The sequence below is a fragment of the Rhinoraja longicauda genome, unplaced genomic scaffold (assembly GCF_053455715.1).
Source record: "Rhinoraja longicauda isolate Sanriku21f unplaced genomic scaffold, sRhiLon1.1 Scf000070, whole genome shotgun sequence".
Taxonomy (NCBI): Eukaryota; Metazoa; Chordata; class Chondrichthyes; order Rajiformes; family Arhynchobatidae; genus Rhinoraja; species Rhinoraja longicauda.
Window position 1 is genome coordinate 144390 of NW_027601288.1, and position 23150 is coordinate 167539.

At 49.5% G+C, this 23150-nt stretch overlaps 1 protein-coding gene across 1 annotated transcript in view; it reads right to left on the reverse strand.

Moving 5' to 3' along the window:
* The window catches only part of LOC144589748 (uncharacterized), a 126304-nt gene that overhangs the window by 33320 nt on the left and 69834 nt on the right, over positions 1–23150 (reverse strand). Inside the window, exons 5-6 of the mRNA XM_078394847.1 lie at positions 4744–4790; positions 2813–2864 (exon numbers count right to left, since the gene is read on the reverse strand). Of these exons, the coding sequence (XP_078250973.1) occupies positions 2813–2864; positions 4744–4790 (99 nt within the window). The remainder of the gene's footprint in view (positions 1–2812; positions 2865–4743; positions 4791–23150) is intronic.

Sequence of the window (23150 nt, forward strand, 5' to 3'; positions counted from 1 at the left end):
CCACGTCGGGGCGGTCGGGGCTCCCGATATTGAAGCCCCCGCTGGGCGGTGAAAAAAAAATCCCGCGGCCTATTTCAGGCCGCGCCGGATGGTGAAAGGTCCGCGGCGGGCCGACCCAAGCCCCGCGATTCGGGGCGGGCGAACACGTTGCCTCTGCCGCTGCCGGAGCTCCCGATGTCGGCCCCCATCCAGGGGCCTGCGGGCTTCCGACGTCCACGCGGCCCGCGCCGGAGCCTCCGGAGACGAGTCGCAGCCGTTCCCGCAGCATTTGCAGGCAGCCAGCGCCGCAGGTGGTGAGTCCGGACCGCGGACTCTGCGAACCAGAGACCCAGGTGGTCCCAGGTGCATGGCCGGTGGTAGGCCGCAACGGGAACGGAGACACGATACAGAACAAAGGTCGCGTCTCCGTTCTGGAGAGAGAATGTTACAGTTACAGTTCCCGTTCCCTCCCACCCCCACCCAAAACATAACATACAACACTACATCATATTAACACTACAATTGAGACAAAAACAACAAAAAACACAAAAGACAGACGGACTGCAGGCAAGCCGCAGCTGCGACGGCAGCGCTGGCTCCTCCCTATACCTCCTTTACCTGTAGTACAGGCCCAAACCTGTACCAATTTGTATGGGATTGAAAATAGTTAAGACCAATTTGCATGTGTTATACTTACCAACAATCTATCGCGGGGCATGCATATTGATGCGACACCCAAGAAGGCACAACAACGCCTCTACTTCAGGTGGAGTCTGAGGAAATGTTGCATGTCAACACTAACTCTTGCAGCGTTCTCGGGAGGTACCATAGACATCATACTGTCGGGTTGGACCACATTTTGGATCCGGGACATGTCCGGCTAGACCGCGAGAAATTGCAGGGAGTTATAAATGTAGGCCAATCCATCACACAGATAAGATGTTCCACCATTGACTCCATCTACACATCACGTTGCCTCGAAAAGAAAACGGTCAACGTAATCAAAGACTTGTCCACACCGGTCAGTTATTAATTCCCCAACTCATGTCACGCACAAGGTATAAACGCTTTAAAGCGAGCACTACCGGGTAAAGCATTAGCATATTTCCTTCGTTATCAGGGTTCTGCACGGTCCCTCCATAGATTAGGGTACTGTTCAATTAGCCTCTACACCATTGCGGATACTAGATATTGTCTAAGTAATTGATGCACTACAATACGCTTCAATGCTTCGAACTATATTTTGCACTCTGTATCTTCCACATTGCTCTGTCTCTTGTCATAGAGTTATCCAATCCTACAGCACGGTAACTGGCCTTGTAGCCAGATTGCCCATGCGGACCAATGTGCCCCATCTACACTAATCCCTCCTCTCCATCTTTCATCCACATTGCTCTAAATGTTTCCAATCCATGATGCAGTCTAACTTTCTTTGTCACAATTTCTGCCTCAAATACCTCCCCAGGCAGTTCATTTTCTATGTGATTCCATATCTCCACCATCTTATGTCCTCGACTTTGAACTGATACTGTCTATATATGGTATATCTGATGTGTCTGGATACCATGCAAAACAAAGGGTTTTACTGTAGCTCGGCACTGTAACAATAATAACCTGAATCTAAAACCTAAAACGCCTCTCATCTTAATTGTTTACAACAACGCGATCCCAGCGGGATGTTTCATGGGTTACGGAAGCATTGCATCATCCATTGTTCCGGACGTCCACTTCTGCAGACTTAAATAACATGTTTTTAACAAATCCATTGCTTCGTGTTTTCACAGAACTCGAAATCTCCAACTGCACTTGTCCGGTTCGATGGATAGCAGAATTAAGCAATGTGGCTTGGGAAACAGGTTGTTAATTCTCACAAATACACGGACAATTCAGGGATTAATGGAAATAGCCAACAATATTCTGCATTCTGTACCTTTCTCCTCGGTCCATCTGCAGGACTTTAATGATTGTATCTATCATTGGCATATCTGAACTGAATGGACAGCGTGCAAAGCGACACTTTTCACTGTACCTCGGAACATGTGACAATAATAGACCTAGCCGAACCTCACCTAAGCTAATGATCTGACATAAGTAACAACTATGATGGCAACTAAGATTGTCCATGCAACAGAAGCAGTATTGATACACAACATCAGATGTTGAACGTGGGTTAACCACAAATTAACTATAGGGCAAATGCGAAGATAAGGAGAGGAGTGGGCACAGGATGATGATCTCACGAAAACACCTGACACCGTATAGTGGGCCGCACTAATTGCCGGGCATCTGCAATACAGGAGTAAATACATTCAGAAGACTCAGATGACGTCCGTCCAGGAAGTAAAGTCATGTAATGTCAGAAGTAAATGGTCTTATCAAAGTTCGCACCACGTTCCCAGCAACCCCTTTGCGTCAAGACTTCATTTCAGGTTACTAGTAAATCTTGCCCCTCTCATCTTAAACCTACATCTGATTTTTGATTATTCATCCTGGATAAAAGACTCTGCGTTCATCCTATCTATTCTTCTCGTGATTTTGCACACCTTCACATCATCACCCCTCAGTTTCCTTCACTCCAGGAAATAAAGTCCTCACCCTCCCATCTCGGACACACAAGGAAATGGCAATACAGTCCTGCTATAACCAGTGACGGTGATACCACATGTGGATAAACGTGCAGAGACCGGATCAACAGTCATAGTCATACAGCAGAGAAACAGGCCCATCAAATCTCCGTGTCAAAGCTATCCAAATACTCAATCTAATTTACTAGCACTTGGTCCACAGAATATTATGCCATGGCTCTCTCCCTTTTAAAGAAGGTGATGCTTACCTTTGAAGCGGTGTAGAGTCAGAAGTCGAGATTTAACCCCGGCATAAAGTGGCTGTGAGACGATCAACAATTGATTAAATCCTCTACTGTGTACAGTTGCAAAGAACAACAAGTGCATTTATTGCCATTGATTTGTGGGACTTGTCCTGACGGGATAGATCTTCAGACCATTAAGCAACGGGCATATGGATGATTATGTTAGGATCAGAAGATCAGAATATAAATTCACTCTCTCGGATATATCGGAATCTCGAGTACCCTCTACCCCAAAAAACGGTGATGCACATTTATGAAATACAAACAGGGTTGGAGCGAAGTTTCTTGTGGACAAGAAGGAACTGAAAACTAAGGTATGGAAACTAACTCGAGACCAGGATCAGTTTGATAATTATGGTAGTAAAAGCCTGCACAGGCCTGAACTTCACATGGTGTGCGTGTGGCCGGGTGTACCTGTGTCCACAGTGGGGTGTGTGGAGGGGTTTCTGGCCATGTGTCCGTGTGTACCTGTGTCCACAGCGGGGGGTGGTGAGGGGAGGGGTTTGTGGCAGTGTGCACCTGTGTCCACATTGGGGGGTGGTGAGGGGAGGGGTTTGTGGCCGTGTGTCCGTGTGTACCTGTGTCCACAGTGGGGGGTAGTGAGGGGAGGGGGTGTGTCAGTGTGTACCTGTGTCCACATTGGGGGGTGGTGAGGAGAGGGGTTTGTGGCCGTGTGTCCGTTTGTACCTCTGTCCACAGTGGGGGGTAGTGAGGGGAGGGTGTGTGGCCATGTGTCCGTGTGTACCTGTGTCCAGGGCCTAGGTATGTGCTCAGCCCTCTGCCACTGCTTCCAAGGCTCGACGGCCCACGGACCTCAGTCAGTGACGATAGGTGACAACATCTACCCCATACAGACGCTCAACGCCGGCGCCCTGCAAGGATGATGTATCGGTCCCCGACTATTCTCTCTTCACACTCTATACTGTTGTCTCTAATTTCGTCAACAGGTTCGCTGACGACAACCCTGTGATGGGCCGGGTCTGGGACAATGATGAGGCGGAGTTCAGGAAGGAGATATTGAACTTACTCACGTTGTGTCTGAACAATAGCCTCTCCCTCAATGTCATCAAGACGAAGGGGCTAATGTTGGGGGAGTCCAGAACAAGGGGCCACAGTTTGAGAATAAGGGGTAGGCCATTTAGAACGGAGATGAGGAAGAACTTTTTCAGTCAGAGGGTGGTGAAGGTGTGGAATTCTCTGCCTCAGAAGGCAGTGGAGGCCAGTTCGTTGGATGCTTTCAAGAGAGAGCTGGATAGAGCTCTTAAGGATGGCGGAGTGAGGGGGTATGGGGAGAAGGCAGGAACGGGGTACTGATTGAGAGTGATCAGCCATGATCACATTGAATGGCGGTGCTGGCTCGAAGGGCTGAATGGCCTACTCCTGCACCTATTGTCTGTTGTCTATTGTCTATTGTCTATTGTCTATTATGAATTTTTGGACGCAAGGTGGAGCACATGTGTAAATCAGGATTAATGGCGCGGAATTGGAATATTTGCGGCTCAAGTTGTTTCGCGTTAATATTATCACCGATGTCTCCTGGATCAACCACAAAGATCAAACAACAAAGAAGACACACTCGACTTCCGGAGGAGACGGACAAACTTCTACAAACATCTCCAGATGCACCATTGAAAGCACACGGTCGGGATGCATCACAGCCTGGTTTGGATATAGTTCTGCCCAAGACGACAAGAAATTGCAGAGATGTTGTCGATTGTGCACATGTATAGTATGGCTGATCTGAATGGATGGCATGTAAAATCAGGCTTTTCGCTGTAACTCGCTGCATGTGACAATAATAAATCTAGCTTCACCCAGACAAACCTAATGATTGGAGATAAGTAACAACTGTGATCAGAACGGAAATATAAGTACTATGATGGGACAAAGATTACCCGCGTGACACAGCCGATGTTGATGTACATGAGAAGTTGATGAATCGCTGTTAACCGCAAAAGAACAGTTCGACAAATGCCAGAGAGGATAAGGCATGTGGGCAGGAGACAGAATAGAGTAAAATAGTAAGATTAAACGAGAACTTACCAGTTCGAAGTTTGATCTGTATTTTATGAGGAGTTACGATGAGGGATTACGTGAAGACCCCGTCCAGCACGTGTGCGCGACATTCTTCAAAGCAGCGGTGTGGATTCACAGAAAAAACACAACGATTGAAATAAATATAGTAAAGAAAAAATAAGAACTTAATTACCAGTTGATCTGTATAATAGAGGGTGGGAGCGGAGGGCACGTAATCCCTCATCGTAACTCCTCATAAAATACAGATCAAACTTCGAACTGGTAAGTTCTCGTTTAATCTTACTATTTTATTTCGGAGTCACGTGAGTGACTACGTGAAGACTTCAAAGCTCTGTGATTCCGAACCGTGTACCAGCTCATGCTTCACTCACTGTCTGAAGACCTTAGAGGGAGGAAGTATGTTATCGCAATCAAGAACCTGTTTGTGAACAAAAAAGGTTTATTAATGACAACAAAAAACAGAGAGCTCCCCAGGGCTTAAATTAAATATTATCTGCAGACTCTAAAATTCTGTCTGCAAATGTAGCAGGTTGCGCCAGCGGCTTATTATAAAACCTTTGGAAAGTTCTTTCCGAGGACCATCCTGCTCTGGCCAGAATATGGTCCATAGGCACGTCCATTCGACTAGCCGCCGACGTAGATGCAGCCCTGGTGGAGTGAGATTTGTAAATATTAGTATTGACTCCCGCGGACTTAAGCACCTGCTTGAGCCACCTTGAGATGGTTTGGCTCGTCACCTGACCATGAGGCTTCTTGTGGCTTATCCATAAGGCTTTTTCTCTCCCTCTTAAGTTGTATGTTGTGTCTATGTAATTGGCGAGATGGGTCTTGGCACACAGCCGTGGGTCAGATGAATATGCCCAGAACTCCATGACTGGAGGCGTGGTACCTGGTCTAGTTTGTTTGACCAGTCCCTGAATATGGAATGTGAAACAGTCCAATGACTCTGTCATGCTGTCCAGCCTCAGAAGGTGGAGGGACTGTACCCTTTGAGCTGACACTAGTGCCATGAGCATGACTGATTTCAGTGTAAGTTGTTCCAGCGTGAGTGCCCTGGGCGGTGGCCATCCCCTAAGGTACGTCAGCACAATGCTGACATCCCAGATATGAGTGTACCTTGGTCTGGGGGAGTTAGTATTAAAAATGCCCCTCATGATTTTGATTACTAGTGGATGGGACCCGAAAGCCAGTTGTCCTGCTGCTGGAACCAAATAAGCTGACAACGCACTCCTGGCTGTATTTATGGCGCTGTAGCTGAGTCCTTCCCGATGTAATCCAACCAGGAACTCCACAACACTGGTGGGTGTCGCTGTAGTGTAGGTAGTTCCTGTTTTGGAGCAATACCGTTCCCATTTCCTTATGTTGGTCAGGTATTGTCTCCTGGTGGACTCCCGGTGGGATGCGGTCATCATGTTGATGGCGTCCTCAGACAGTCCCAGGCCCAGTAGAGGTCTTTTTAGAATCTGCAAGCGAGGAGATTGACTCTGTCATGGCACGGGTGACTAATGCCTGACACTGGGTGGATTAATAATTCCGGACTGCTGGGGAATTCCAACGGTGTTTCGACAGCCATGTCGAGGGCCACTGGGAACCATGGCTGTGTAGGCCAGTCGGGTGTTATCAAGATTCCTGAAGCGGAATCCAATTGAATCTTGCGTAATACCCGACTGATGAGGCAGAAGGGAGGAAAAGCATAAACGAACATTTTCCCCCAATACAGCGTGAATGCATCAACTGCTGCTGCCTCAGGGTCTGGTTCCCAAGCGACATACGTTGGTACCTGGTGATTCAGCCTGGATGCAAATAGATCGATATCTGGTGTGCCATATTGCTTTGTAATTTCGGCAAATACTTTGGGATTTAACATCCATTCGATGTTATCGTTAAATTTGCGTGACCTGGTGTCTGCCACTGTATTTTGCTTACCTGGTAGGTAAGTTGCTGATAACCAAGTATGTCTTTCGACACACCATTGCCAGATTAGGTTGACCAATTTGTCACACGATATCGACTTTACACCACCCATGTGGTTGATATAAGCCACCACCGTGGTATTATCTAATTGCAACCGGACATGTGCATGATGCGTATTAGATGAATATGCTTTTAAACCATAAAACGCACCCAACATTTCTAAATAGTTGATACCCCGTGTCTGTAGGCAAGATGATTCAGAATTAGTCCATCTGCCCCCTGTGCTGGATTGCATGTTAGTTGCTCCCCAGCCCAAAGCACTGGCATCCGTTTGAATGGTTAATACTGGGTTGGTGATTATTATGGGACTGGAACTGAGCCTAATGTTCCTTGTCCACCATTGTAACTCTGGAATGGATTCAGCAGTTAAATCCATAGCTCGGTCAAAGTGACCTGAGTTTTGCTTTAGTGCGTGCACTTTTGCTCTTTGTAAATTTTGGTAGTGCAAAGGCCCAAATTGTACAGCTGGAAAAGCTGCTACCATTTTACCAATAACTCTAGCTACCTGCCGTATGGTTGGCTGACGTTTATGCATTAGTTCGTGGCATGATAGTGCCAATTCTGATGCTTTCCCCTTCGGCAGAGTTACAAACATGCGAACAGTATCAATCGTAAATCCAAGATAGTCCATGGTAGTGGACGGTGTAAAATTGGATTTATCTGGATGTATGACAAACCCCAAAGTTTCAAACAAACGTTTGGTGGCTGCTACTGCCAAAATAGCTGTCTCCAAGGTTTTCCCTACTATTAAAATGTCGTCTAAGTACGCCATGACTATATGCTTTTGTTTCCTCAATAATGCCAAGGCGGGTTTTAAGATTTTAGTGAACAACCTTGGAGCGGAGGTTAGTCCATTTGGTAAGGCTTTAAATTGCCATAGCTGTTTCATCCAGATAAACTTTAAGTATTTACGATGCTCCTTGTGTATGGGTACTGAGTAGTAGGCATCTTTTAAATCAATGCCTGCTAGAAAGTACCCTCTAGAAATCAAAAGTCTGGCAGTTTGAAAAGTTTCCATCTTAAAATGTGTATACTTAACTGACTCGTTTAACGTAGTTAAGTCAATGATGATGCGACATCCACCATCTTTTTTGGTTTTAGTGAAAATATTAGACACAAATTCCAAAGGTTCATGTTTTGTTCTTTCAATGACACCTTTTGCTAGTAGCCTCACAAGTTCAGCTTGACCCTCTTGTTTCTCTTTGACTGAGAGGGTGAATACCCTTTGGGGTATATGCTGAACTGGCGGAATGTTTTCATGAACAAAGTCAATTTTATAGCCATGAATGCAGCTTAGTATGTACTTGTCATTAGTGATGGTTTCCCATGCATCCAAAAACAAGTGCAATCTCCCCCCTGATAGTATAGAGCCCCTACTGCTCATATGCTGAGAGGAACCAGATCCACCTACCTCCATGGTTACTGGTGCTACTTCTGCCTCTTCGCTGGACGATGAGGTGTCTGCTGGGCTGTAGAGGGCTGCTGTTGATGTAGATGTTGACGTTGATGTTGTTGGGGGTGGCGCATTTTCCATGGGGTCCGCTCTGGGCGCGGGCCTAAAAAAGGCTTACGGGGAATGGTTGCGGACCCCGAGCTTTCACCAGTCCCATATGGTGGTCTACGACTGGTGGACGCCGTGGGGTACTGCCGCCTGGGTTTGTTAGGTCTGCTCGGTCCCAAACCTGCCCTCACGAGACCAAAGGTCTTGGATTCTTCCTCTAGGTCTTTGACCTTTTTTGGAAGGTCCTTTCCAAAAAGCAGAATTGGAGGTTCTGAACCCGGTGTTTTGCAAAGTCCCGCAAACTTAGGGTTGAGGGCAGGCTTGATGATTTCCTTCCGTAAATTGTTTATCTGATATTGAGTGGTGCACAGCAGAGCTAATGTATCTTGCTGATTTGTGGAGATGTCCACACCATCAATGGACCGAGCATATGATGTCATCCCTGCAGTCAGGAGTTTAAGGATTTTCTGGAGCTTCAACTCCAGGTTCCTGATGTTCTGCCCCAAATGTCCCCAAATTTGGCTGTTTACAGCTGGTACATTCAATGATGTACAATTTTCTGGGGCTGTATATAGTTCAAGAGCCTCATTGACCACCCGTTCTTGTAGGGGTTTTGAGGACAGGTGGTCAATGCTGGCTGCAAGTTTCGGCTCTAAAGGCCGACCCCCTCGTGGAATGACCACGTAGCGGTTGACCACACCCAGCAGCTCTTCCTGATCCTGTACACTCTGCGTACTCCGGACATCTTCAGCCAACAACCCCTCTTGTTGACCAGCCCAGACCTGGTCGCCAATGCTGCCTTCAAAAGAAGGTGAGGCAATGGCCAGTGCCGTAAAGGGCACTGCGGGAGTGCCTGGGCTCCCTTGGCGAGTCTGCTGCTGCTCTCTCAGCAGATCTCGCTGGAGCATTTGCTCCATAAGCCGTTCCATTCGGCTTAGGCGGCTGCCAGTGCCGCTCTCGAGCGGTGTGGCATCTTCATCCGAATCGTCGGATACTACCGCCCGGTTCTGGCTGCAGGTACCTACAGCTCGCTGCTCAGGCTGCACTAGCGGTGCTGGGCTCGGCTCGGTAGTTATTGCTGCCGCCTCTTGCCCCCCCTCCAAGGAACGTTCCTCAACGGAAGACGAACGGGGGCGAGCTGCAAATTTCTTCCCTCTGGTCCTGCTCATTTTCCTGGAACATAAAGCAGACCACAGAGAAAATACTCACGGCCACGGTAAAACTTACCTGTCGGCCCGACTTTTCAATTTGTAGCGGGAGCACCTTGAACTCCCGTTCGTCGCGGGTGCACTGCATGAACGCTAATGTCGCGCACACGTGCTGGACGGGGTCTTCACGTAGTCACTCACGTGACTCCGAAATAAAATGCTCACACTGTATTATGGACCGCAGTTATTGCCGGGCATATCATATCATATATATGTAGCGCGGAAACAGTCCTTTTCGGCCCACCAAGTCCGTGCCGCCCAGCGATCCCCGCACATTAACACAATCCTACACCCACTAGGGACATTTTTTACATTTACCCAGTCAATTAACCTACATACCTGTAAGTCTTTGGAGTGTGGGAGGAAACCGAAGATCTCGGAGAAAACCCACGCGGGTCACGGGGAGAACGTACAAACTCCTTACAGTGCAGCACCCGTAGTCAGGATCGAACCTGAGTCTCCGGCGCTAGATTCGCTGTAAAGCAGAAACTCTACCGCTGCGCTACCGTGCCGCCCATCTGAAATAAAAGAGGAAAAAAGATAAATCCAGAAGATTCAGAAGACTTCCGCTTGTGAGGACAACGTATCTCATGTCAGAAATGAATGACCTTTTCAAAGCTCCGATCTCGTCGAAACAAATGCACGGTGTACTATGGTTTCTCAAAGCAGACGCCCGCAAACTGTGGCGTTGCACCGCTCTCTGGATTACAGTGTAAACTGGCTCATCTGCGCACCTCGACATTGCTGCAGAATCAGTTGCCGCCCAAGATTTATTACCCAACGGAAATAACCAAACCTGGCTGCCTATTGCAACTGCTGAGTTGCCCATACAAGGAAATCGTGGTGAGGGGAGAGGGAGGAGGGAAGGAGGAGTGGGGGGGGGGGGGGAGGGGATGGGGAGGGGGAAGAGGAGAGGGGTGAGGAGGGAGAGGGGAGGGGGAGTGGGGGAGGAGAGGGTACTGCAGCAATGCAGGCGAGGTTTGGGCGCAACGGGTCCACTTGGTCTAGTGACATATCTAAACATTTTGGAGAACATGCAAAACAAAGATGTCCACTGTGCCCCAGTACCCATCACAGAAATAGACCTTACCTGAGCTAACCAAACCTAATGATCTGCCTTGAGTAACAGCCGTGACCAGAGCGGTACTGTTCGTAATATGATGGTGACTAAGATTGGAGACGATGTTGATACACGTGATGAATGGATGTTAACAACAAATTAACTGTTGGACAAATGCAAAGAGAAGTCGACGAGAGGGGAGAGGATGTTCAACACAGTAAATTTGTTGATATTGTACAGCAGCCAGTAGTAAATGCCGAGCTTCTGAGACAGAAGAAGATGACATGATATACTCAGAAGAGACAGAGAGTCATACAGCGCGCAAATACGCCCTTCCACCCAACCTGCCCCTGCTGAGCAACATGCATCGTCGATGCAAGACCCACCTGCCAGATTAGGACAGTATCCGTCTAACTCTAGCCTATCTATGCACCTGTCTAAATTTTAAAAACATTGTGATAGCACCTGCCTCATCGACCTCCTCCGGCAGTTCGATCCGCACACCAACCTGCTTTGTTACAAAAAAAATATCGCTTAGGTTCCTATTAAATTTCCCACCGGTCACCTTAAACTATGGTTCTCGATTCCCCTACTCTGGTTAAAAAAATGTGCATTTACACTATCTATTCCTCTCATGATGTTGTATACCCCGAACGATCATCCTTCATCCTAATGCACTCCAATAAATAAAGTCGTAGCCTCCTCAACCTCTCTGTATCGCTCAGACACTCGAGTGCTGGCGACATCCGAGAAAATCTGTTGTGTATCCTTTCCATCTTAACACCATCTTTCCTCCAACAGGATGACCCAAACGGAACACAATACTCTGAGGCCCAACCAATGTCTTGTACAACTGCAACATGACCTCCCAACATCGATATTCAATACTGTGATTGATGATGGCCAATGTGCCAAAGGCCTTCTTGACCACACTGTCTACTTGTGACGCCACTTTCAAGGAGCTGTGTACCTGCACTGCTCGATCCCTCTTCACAACAACACACGTCAGAGCCCTGAAATTCCCTATGTAACCCGTGCCCTTGTTTTTACTTCACAAAATGCAAAACATCACAAGTCTGTGCATTAAATTCCATCTACAGTTCCTCAGCTCACCTGCCCAACCAATCAAGGTCCTGCTGTAATACTTAATCACCACCTTCGCTATCTGCAACGTTAGTGACATCGGCAAACTTACTAATGATGCCTTGTACGTTCTCATCCGATTCATTGATATAGATGCCAAATAGCAATGGGGCCAGCATCGAATCCTGAAGTGTGTAAAAATCATTGCTGGCATGCCGAATTTCCCCAGGTTCCTGTTGGTGTGCTTTATTGGCTGACGTTTCTATATGGTCGGTGCACTACAGATCATTGGTCATCTGATGCCAAGGAATTACAAGTTTTCAACTATTTCCACTTTGGCCCCATTGATGATGAATGGGGCAGGGTACTCGTGTCAGGGGGCGGGACAAAGAAAGGATATAGGCGGAGACAGGAAGACAGTGGGAGAACTGGGAAGATGGAGGGGGGAGGGGAGGGGAGGGGAGGGGGGAGGGGAGGGGACGGGGGAGAGAGCCAGAGGAACTATCTAAAGTTGCAGAAGTCAATGTTCATACCGTTGAGCTGCAAGCTACCCAAGCGAAATATGAGATGCTGTTCCTCCAATTTTCAGTGGGCCTCACCAAGGCACTGGAGGAGGCCCATGACAGAAAGGTCGGACAGGGAGTGGAGGAAGAGTTGAAGTGCTCAGCCACCAGGAGATCAGGTTGGTTAAGGCGGACTGAACGAAGGTGTTGGCGAAACGATCGCCGAGCCTGCGTTTGGTCTCGCCGATGTAGAGAAGTTGACATCTAGAGCAGCGGATACAATAGATGAGGTTGGAGGAGGTGCAGGTGAACCTCTGTCTTACCTAGAAAGGCTGTTTGGGTCCATGAATGGAGTTTAGGGGGGAGGTAAAGGGATAGGTGTTGCATCAGATTCTATCAACATGTCGAGGAACCAACGAGAGAGCAGGCCATTCTAGACTAGGTATTGAGTAATGAGGAAGGGTTAGTTAGCAGTCTTGTTGTGCGAGGCCCCTTGGGCAAGAGTGATCATAATATGGTGGAGTTCTTCATTAGGATGGGGAGTGACAAAGTCAATTCAGAAACAAGTGTTCTGAACTTAAAGAAAGGTAACTTTGAGGGTATGAGACGTGAATTGTCCAAGATAGACTGGAAATTTATACTTAAAGGGTTGACGGTGGACATGCAATGGAAGGCATTTAAAGACTGCATGGATGAACTACAACAATTGTTCATCCCAGTTTGGCAAAAGAACAAACCAGGAAAGGTAGTGCAGCCGTGGCTAACAAGGGACATCAAGGATAGTATTAAAACAAAAGATGAAGCATATAAATTAGCCAGAAAAAGTATCATACCAGAGGACTGGGAGAAATTCAGAGTCCAGCAGAGGAGGACAAAGGGATTAATTAGGAAAGGGAAAATAGATTATGAGAGAAAACTGGCAGGGAACATAAAAAATGACTGCAAAAGCTTTTATAGATATGTGAAGAGAAAAAGACTAGTTAACACAAATGTAGGTCCCTTGCAGTCGGAAACAGGTGAGATGGCAGACCAATTGAATAAATACTTTGGTTCTGTCTTCACTAGGGAAGACATAAACAATCTGCCGGAAATAGCAGGGGACCGGGGGTCTAACGAGATGGAGGAACTGATGGTAATCCAGGTTAGTCGGGAAGTGATGTTAGGTAAATTAAATGGATTAAAGGCCGATAAATCCCCAGGGCCAGATAGGCTGCATCTCAGAGTGCTTAAGGAAGTAGCCTCAGAAATAGTGGATGCATTAGTGATAATTTTTCAAAACTCTTTAGATTCTGGAGTAGTTCCTGAGGATTGGAGGGTAGCTAATGTAACCCCACTTTATAAAAAGGGAGGGAGAGAGAAAACGGGGAGTTATAGACCAGTCAGCCTAACACCGGTAGTGGGGGAAATGCTAGAGTCAGTTATTAAACATGTGATAGCATCACATTTGGAAAGGGGTGAAATCATCGGACAAAGTCAGCATGGATTTATGAAAGGCAAATCATGCCTGACGAATCTTATAGAATTTTTCGAGCATGTAACTAGTAGAGTGGATAAGGGAGAACCAGTCGATGTGTTATATCTGGACCCCGTCTCTATTGGCAACCACCGCCTCAGCTAGAGAGTTGGGGCGGGCGTGGAGTACACCTGGGCTCACAACACACAACTAGTTATACAGCGAGCTGCAGAACAAAGGGAGCAGGGAACAGCACAGCACATAAACAGAAGCTGGGAACAAAGAACTGCAGGCGCTGGTTAATACACACAAGGGCACTGTGTACCAAAGAATGCGAGACGTATAATCCCCAAACCGAAACCATGGGTGAACCGTGAACTCCACTCCCAGGTGAAGCCCAGGTTTACTTTCGTTTAGACTAAACAATACAGCCGGGAAACAGTCCCTTCGGCCCAACATGTCCGCGCTGACCAACAATTGCCGTGCACTAAGACTATCCTACACACACTCGTGGCAATTTACAATTATATCAAGCCAATTAATCTACAAACATGTACGTCTTTGGAATATGGGGGAAACCGGAGCATCCGGAGAAAACCCACGCAGGTCACTAGGAGAGCGTGCAAACTCCGTACGGACAGCACCCGTAGTCAGGTTCGAACCAGGGTCCCTGGCGGTGCAAGGCGTACTAGATGTCAGTCTCTAGTATGTCTCCTATGATGGAGATGGTGAGGTCCAGAAACGGTAGGGAGATGTCGGAGATAGTCCAAGTATATTTAAGACCAGGATGGAAATTGGTGGTAAAATGTATGAAGTTAGTGAGTGCTTCACCTCTCCCATTATAAATGAGGCTCTCACTAGGGCATCATCTGCATCCCGCAGCTCCGCTCTTGCTCCCCCTCCCCCATTCGTAACAAGGACAGAATCCCCCTCGTTCTCACCTTCCACCCCATCAGCCAGCGTATCGAACAAATCATTTATGTGTATGTAACAAATAAACGACTATTGACTATTGATTGATCCTCCAACATTTCCGTCGCCTCGAACGCGACCCGACTACTGGCCACATCTTCCAATCTCCTCCCCTTTCTGCGTTCCGCAGAGACCGTTCGCTCCGTAACTCCCTGGTCCACTCGTCCCTTCCTACCCAAACCATCCCACCCCCGGGCACTTTCCCCTGCAACCGCAGGAGATAGAAACATAGAAACATAGAAAATAGGTGCAGGAGTAGGCCATTCGGCCCTTCGAGCCTGCACCGCCATTCAATATGATCATGGCTGATCATTCAGTTAGTAACCTGTACCTGCCTTTTCTCCATACCCCTGATCCCTTTAGCCACAAGGGCCACATCTAACTCTTAAATATAGCCAATGAACTGGCCTCAACTACCTTCTGTGGCAGAGAATTCCACAGACTCACCACTCTGTGTGAAGAAATGTTTTCTCATCTCGGTCCTAAAAGACTTCCCCTTATCCTTAAGCTGTGAGCCCTAGTTCTGGACTTCCCCAACATCGGAAACAGTCTGAAGAAGGGTCTCGACCCGAAACGTCACCCATTCCTTCTCTCTCGAGATGCTGCCTGACCTGCTGAGTTACTCCGACATTTTGTGAATAAATCGGGAACAATCTTCCCGCATCTAGCCTCTCCAACCCCTTAAGAATTTTATATGTTTCGATAAGATCCCCCCTCAGTCTTCTAAATTCCAGCGAGTATAAGCCCAGTCTATCCAGTCTTTCTTCATATGAAAGTCCTGCCATTCCAGGGATCAATCTGCTGAACTTTCTCTGTACTCCCTCTAAGGCTAGAATGTCTTTCCTTAGATTAGGAGACCAAAACTGTACACAATACTCCAGGTGCGGTCTCACCAAGGCCCTGTACAACTGCAGGCAGAACCTCCCTGCTCCTATACTCAAATCCTCTTGCTGCGAATGCCAAAATACCATTCGCTTTCTTCACTGTCTGCTGCACCTGCACGCTTGCTTTCAATGACTGGTGCACCATGACACTCAGGTCACGTTGCATCTCCCCTTTTCCTAATTGGCCACCATTCAGGTGTGCTTCATGTCCGCCAACCAATTCTCTATCCACCTCAACACTGAACCCCCAATACCGTGTGCTTTAAGTTTGTAACCCAATCTCCTATGTGGGACCTTGTCGAAGGCCTTCTGAAAGTCCCCCTACCTCCCGTTCCCATTCTCCACCGTACCCCCACTACCAATCCCCCTCCCCAACCATCCCACCCATCTCTCTCCATGGCTCCTTCGCTGTCTTCCCAACACATCCACTCCCCCCTCACCCATTCCCACTAACCCTCATTTTACCCCTCCCCCACACATTATCCCCCCGTATAACCCCCAACACAAACAACTGACCGCCAGACCCCCAACATATCTGACGGCCTGTATCTCATCCCCCCACACACTCGACCCCTAGCTCCCACAAAAGACACCACGTGAAACCCAGCACCCCCACACACCTGACCCCCACCCCCCCCGCACGCCTGACCCCCAGTCCCCACGCACACCTGACCCACAGCCACCCCACATGATCCCCAGACCCCGCATGCACCTGTTCCCCTTCCCCCCACATATCTGACCCCCAGCCACTCCACACACATCGGCCCCAGCCCCCCTACAGAACTGACCCACTGACCCCCTTCACACACCTGAGCTCTACTCCCCCCATAAATGACCCCCAGGACCACCCCAAAAACCTGACACCCTGACTCCCACACACCTGACCCCAGCCAACCCCACACAACTGACCAGAACCTACACAAGACACTTGACCCCCTAACCCCCCACACACCTGACCCATCCCCCCCACACACAAACCCGGCCGCCAGCCCCCACACACCTGATTCACAGCACGACAACACACCTGAACGCCTGAACCCCAGCCCCCACACACCTGACCCACGCCCCACACAAGTGACCCCGTGAAACCCAGCACCCCCATACACCTGAACCCCAGCCCCCACCAACACACCTGAACACCAACCCCACACACAGCTGCCCCCCCACATACCTGAGCCTCCAGACCTCCAGATGTGGACAACCCCCCTTACCCGCAGCCTCCCACACGACTGACCCCTGACCCCTCATGCACGTGACACCCAGCCCCCCGCACACCAAATCCGCTTCCCCCACACACCTGACCTCCGGACCCCCATGCCGCCACACACCTGACCCCCCAGACATGTGACCCCGAGTCGGATCCCCATGTGCCGCACAAACCTGACCCCAGCCCACCTACACACCTGACACGCAGCCCCCACAAACCTGCCCGGCCCTCCACATACGGGACCCCCACACACACCTGACACCCAGCCCCCACAAACCTGACCCTAAGCCCCCACACACCTGACTCCCAAACACACCTGTCCCCCATTCCCCCACATTCCTGCCCCCCAGCCCCCCACACACCTAAATCCCAGCCACGCACAGAGCTGAAGCGCAATCCCCCACACGCCTGACCCCCTGACTCCCCACACACATGATCCCAGCCCCCACACACATGACTATCTGTCCCCCACACACCTGAACCCCTGATCCCCAGACCCCCACAAACCTCAACTCCAGTCCTCCACATACCTGACACCCATTCCCCCACAAATCTGACCACCAGCCCCGCACACAACTGACAGTCAGCCGCCACAGAAAACTGACACCCAGCCCCCACACCTGAACTCTGCCCCGCACACACCCGATCTCCAGCCGACCAAAACCGCGACAACGAGCCCCCTCATACAATTGACACTTGCCCTCCCACACACAATTGACCCCAGCCCCCACACGCCTGAACCCCAGCCCCAAACACCTGACCCCTAATCCCCAGTAGCCACAATCACATGACACCCAGCCCCCCAAACACGTGCCCACCATCCCTCCCCCCACACACTCCTGAACCACAGCCCCAACACACCTGACACCAGGCCCCCCGCACACCTGACGCCCAGCCCCCCCGCACACCTGAACACCAGCCCCCACACACAACTGAAGCCCTGCCCCTCCTACACGTGACCCCAGCCCCCCACTCACCAAATCCCCTGCCCCCCACATACCTGAACACCAGCCCCCCACACACACCTGACCTCCTGACGCCCATCCCGCCGCACCTGGCCCCCCACACTTGACCCCGAGACCTACCCCCAGCTTCCCCACACACCTGACCCCCAAAACACACCTGACCCCCACACACACCTGACCCCCTGACCCCCACACACACATGACCCCCTGACCCCGACACACACCTGACCACCCTATCCCCCCACACAACTGCCTCCCAGCCCCACCACACACCTCAACCCCAGCCCCCCCACACCTGAACCCCAGCCCCCACACACCTGAACCCCTGCCACCCCCACAAACCTGTCCCCCACCCCCCCCCCCCACACACCTTACCCCCAGACCACACACACACCTGACCCCCAGCCCCCCTACTGACCTAACCACCAGCCCAGCACACAACTGCCCCCAGCCCCTCCAAACACCTGGCAACACACCCCGTCCCCACACACCTGATCACCAGCACACCACACACCTTACCAACAGACCCCCCACACACCTTACCCCAGCCGCCCCACACACCTCAACACCAGACACCACACACGCCTGACCCTCAGCCCCTCCACACACCTGACCCCCAGCCACCCCCACATGATCCCCAGACCCCACATGCACCTGTTCCCCTTCCACCCACACACCTGACCCCCAGCCACTCCACACACATCGGCCCCAGCCTACCTACACAACTGACCCACTGACCCCCTTCACACACCTGAGCTCTACTCCCCCCATAAATGACACCCAGGAACACCCCAAAAACCTGACACCCTGACTCCCACACACCTGACCCCAGCCAACCCCACACAACTGACCCGAACCCACACAAGACACTTGACCCCCTAATCTCCCACACACCTGACCCATCCCCCCCACACACAAACCCGACCGCCAGCCCCCACACACCTGATTCACAGCACCCCAACACACCAGAACGCCTGACAATAGACAATAGACAATAGGTGCAGGAGGAGGCCATTCAGCCCTTCGAGCCAGCACCGCCATTCAATGCGATCATGGCTGATCACTATCAATCAGTACCCCGTTCCTGCCTTCTCCCCATACCCCCTCACTCCGCTATCCTTAAGAGCTCTATCCAGCTCTCTCTTGAAAGCATCCAACGAACTGGCCTCCACTGCCTTCTGAGGCAGAGAATTCCACACCTTCACCACCCTCTGACTGAAAAAGTTCTTCCTCATCTCCGTTCTAAATGGCCTACCCCTTATTCTCAAACTGTGGCCCCTTGTTCTGGACTCCCCCAACATTGGGAACACGTTATCTGCCTCTAATGTGTCCAATCCCCTAATTATCTTATATGTTTCAATAAGATCCCCCCTCATCCTTCTAAATTCCAGTGTATACAAGCCCAATCGCTCCAGCCTTTCAACATACGACAGTCCCGCCATTCCGGGAATTAATCTAGTGAACCTACGCTGCACGCCCTCCATAGCAAGAATATCCTTCCTCAAATTTGGAGACCAAAACTGCACACAGTACTCCAGGTGCGGTCTCACCAGGGCCCGGTACAACTGTAGAAGGACCTCTTTGCTCCTATACTCAACTCCTCTTGTTACGAAGGCCAACATTCCATTGGCTTTCTTCACTGCCTGCTAAACCTGCATGCTTCCTTTCATTGACTGATGCACTAGGACACCCAGATCTCGTTGAACTCCCCCTCCTCCTAACTTGACACCATTCAGATAATAATCTGCCTTTCTATTCTTACTTCCAAAGTGAATAACCTCACACTTATCTACATTAAACTGCATCTGCCATGTATCCGCCCACTCACACAACCTGTCCAGGTCACTCTGCAGCCTTATTGCATCTTCCTCACAATTCACACTACCCCCCAACTTAGTATCATCTGCAAATTTGCTAATGGTACTTTTAATCCCTTCGTCTAAGTCATTAATGTATATCGTAAATAGCTGGGGTCCCAGCACCGAACCTTGCGGTACCCCACTGGTCACTGCCTGCCATTCCGAAAGGGACCCATTTATCCCCACTCTTTGCTTTCTGTCTGTTAACCAATTTTCTATCCATGTCAGTACCCTACCCCCAATACCATGTGCCCTAATTTTGCCCACTAATCTCCTATGTGGGACCTTGTCGAAGGCTTTCTGAAAGTCGAGGTACACCACATCCACTGACTCTCCCTTGTCAATTTTCCTAGTTACATCCTCAAAAAATTCCAGTAGATTTGTCAAGCATGATTTCCCCTTCGTAAATCCATGCTGACTCGGAACGATCCCGTTACTGCTATCCAAATGCTCAGCAATTTCGTCTTTTATAATTGACTCCAGCATTTTCCCCACCACTGATGTCAGACTAACTGGTCTATAATTACCCGTTTTCTCTCTCCCTCCTTTCTTAAAAAGTGGGATAACATTTGCTATTCTCCAATCCACAGGAACTGATCCTGAATCTATAGAACATTGAAAAATGATCTCCAATGCTTCCACTATTTCTAGAGCCACCTCCTTAAGTACTCTGGGGTGCAGACCATCAGGCCCTGGGGATTTATCAGCCTTCAGTCCCATCAGTCTACCCAAAACCATTTCCTGCCTAATGTGGATTTCCTTCAGTTCCTCCATCACCCTAGGTTCTCCAGCCCCTAGAACATTTGGGAGATTGTGTGTATCTTCCTCAGTGAAGACAGATCCAAAGTAACGGTTTAACTCGTCTGCCATTTCTTTGTTCCCCATAATAAATTCCCCTGCTTCTGTCTTCAAGGGACCCACATTTGCCTTGACTATTTTTTTCCTCTTCACATACCTAAAAAAACTTTTGCTATCCTCCTTTATATTATTGGCTAGTTTACCCTCGTACCTCATCTTTTCTCCTCGTATTGCCTTTTTAGTTAACTTTTGTTGCTCTTTAAAAGAGTCCCAATCCTCTGTCTTCCCACTCTTCTTTGCTATGTTATACTTCCTCTCCTTAATTTTTATGCTGTCCCTGACTTCCCTTGTCAGCCACAGGTGTCTCTTACTCCCCTTAGAGTCTTTCCACCTCTTTGGAATAAATTGATCCTGCAACCTCTGCATTATTCCCAGGAATACCTGCCATTGCTGTTCTACCGTCTTCCCTGCTAGGGCCTCCTTCCAATCAATTTTGGCCAGCTCCCGCCTCATGCCTCTGTAATCCCCTTTGCTATACTGTAACACCGACACTTCCGATTTTCCCTTCAGCCTTTCCATTTGCAGAGTAAAACTTATCATGTTGTGATCACTGCCTCCTAATGGCTCTTTTATCAGATCAGGATCATTACACAACACTAAATCCAGAATTGCCTTCTCCCTGGTAGGCTCCAGTACAAGCTGTTCTAAGAATCCATCTCGAAGGCACTCTACAAACTCTCTTTCCTGGGGTCCATTTCCAACCTGATTTTCCCAGTCTACCTGCATGTTGAAATCTCCCATAACCACCGTAGCATTACATTTTTGACACGCCAATTTTATCTCCTGATTTAACTTGCACCCTAAGTCGAGGCTACTGTTTGGGGACCTATAGATAACTCCCATTAGGGTCTTTTTACCCTTACAATTTCTCATTTCTATCCATACTGATTCAACATCTCCTGATTCTATGTCACCCCTTGCAAGGGAATGAATATCATTCCTTACCATCAGAGCAACCCCACCCCCTCTGCCCACCTGTCTGTCTTTTCTATACGTTGTGTACCCCTGAATATTCAGTTCCCAGCCCTGGTCCTCTTGTAGCCATGTCTCAGTGATCCCTACAACATCATACTTGCCCATGACTAACTGAGCCTCAAGCTCATCCACTTTATTTTTTATACTACGCGCATTTAAGTACAACACTTTAACTTCTGTATTTACCTCCCCTCTCACATCGTTCACAATTGGCCCTGCCCTTAATTTCTTTTCCGCTCTAGAACTTCTGTTCCCATTCTTCCGAGAGTCTTTTGCAATATCTCCTGTATTCCCTTTTACCTCATCTTCATATTCACAATTTGTTAACCCCTCCCCCCCACTACTTAGTTTAAAGCCACAGGTGTCACACTAGCAAACCTGCCTGCCAGAATGTTTGTCCCCCTGCTGTTAAGATGCAACCCGTCCCTTTTGTACAAGTCACCCCTAGCCCAGAAGAGATCCCAGTGGTCCAGAAATCTAAATCCCTGCTCTCTGCACCAGCCCCTCAGCCATAAATTCATACCCTCTATCTCTCTGTTCCTGGCCTCACCAGCACGAGGTACCGGTAGCAGTCCAGAGATAACTACCTTCGACGTCCTACTTCTCAGCGTTTTTCCCAACTCTCTAAACTCCCGCTGTAGCACCTCCTTCCTCTTCTGCCCGACGTCATTCGTGCCCACGTGCACAACGACTTCAGGTTGATCGCCTTCCCTCGCTAGGATTTTCTGAAGCCGGTCTGTGATGTGTTGAACCCTGGCACCAGGGAGGCAACAGACCATCCTCAAGTCCCTCCTGCTGCCACAGAATCTTCTGTCCGTCCCTCGGACTATGGAGTCACCGACCACTACGGCTCTTCCAGACTTCGGTCTCCCCTGTCGAGTATCCTTGCCAACAGGTCCGCCACTCGGACTGGAAACGTCTTCTGCCCCGACAGTTCCCAAGAGGGTATACCTATTTGCAATAGGCACAGCCACTGGGGTCTCCTGTAGTCCACGTCCACTCCCCCCTGAAACAGTCTCCCACCTTCGCTCGACCTGGACCCTTGGCGTGACAGCCTCACAATAGGTCCTGTCGAGGAAACTCTCGCATTCCCGGATGGCCCTGAGGTCATCCAACTGCCTCTCCAACTCCACCACACGTCCCTTCAGGAGCTGCACCTGGACACAGTTCTTGCAGGTGTAGCTCCCAGAAGCTCCCGCGACGTCCCTGTCTTCCCACATCCTGCAGGAAACACACCGCACCAACTTTTCCGCCATCACCTTGTGCCTATAACCAGCTCTGGCTTAAAACAATGGTATCCTCCTCACCTCAGCCTCCTCGCCGAAGACTCGCAGCCAAAGACTCGCACTTTTCTCACTGGGCTGCACCTGAACAGGGCTGCACCCTTTTGTGAGCCTTGCTTATATCACCAATTTAAATTGCCTGATTGTCCAATTTACCTGACTTCTCACTTAAACTGCCTGTTGAACTGTGATTAGCACTTACTTTACTGCTCAGCCAACGGGCGTCCTTGCTCTGCTCCCGGACTTTTCAAATTGACTACTACTTCCTTTTGGCGCTCTTTTTAAACTGCCTGTTGAACTGTGATTAGCACTTACTTTACTGCTCAGCCAACGGGCGTCCTTGCTCTGCTCCCGGACTTTTCAAATGAACCCCAGCCCCCACACACTTGACCCACGCCCCACACAAGTGACCCCGTGAAACCCAGCACCCCCACACACCTCACCCCCAGCCCCTCCACCCCAACACACCTGAACACCAAC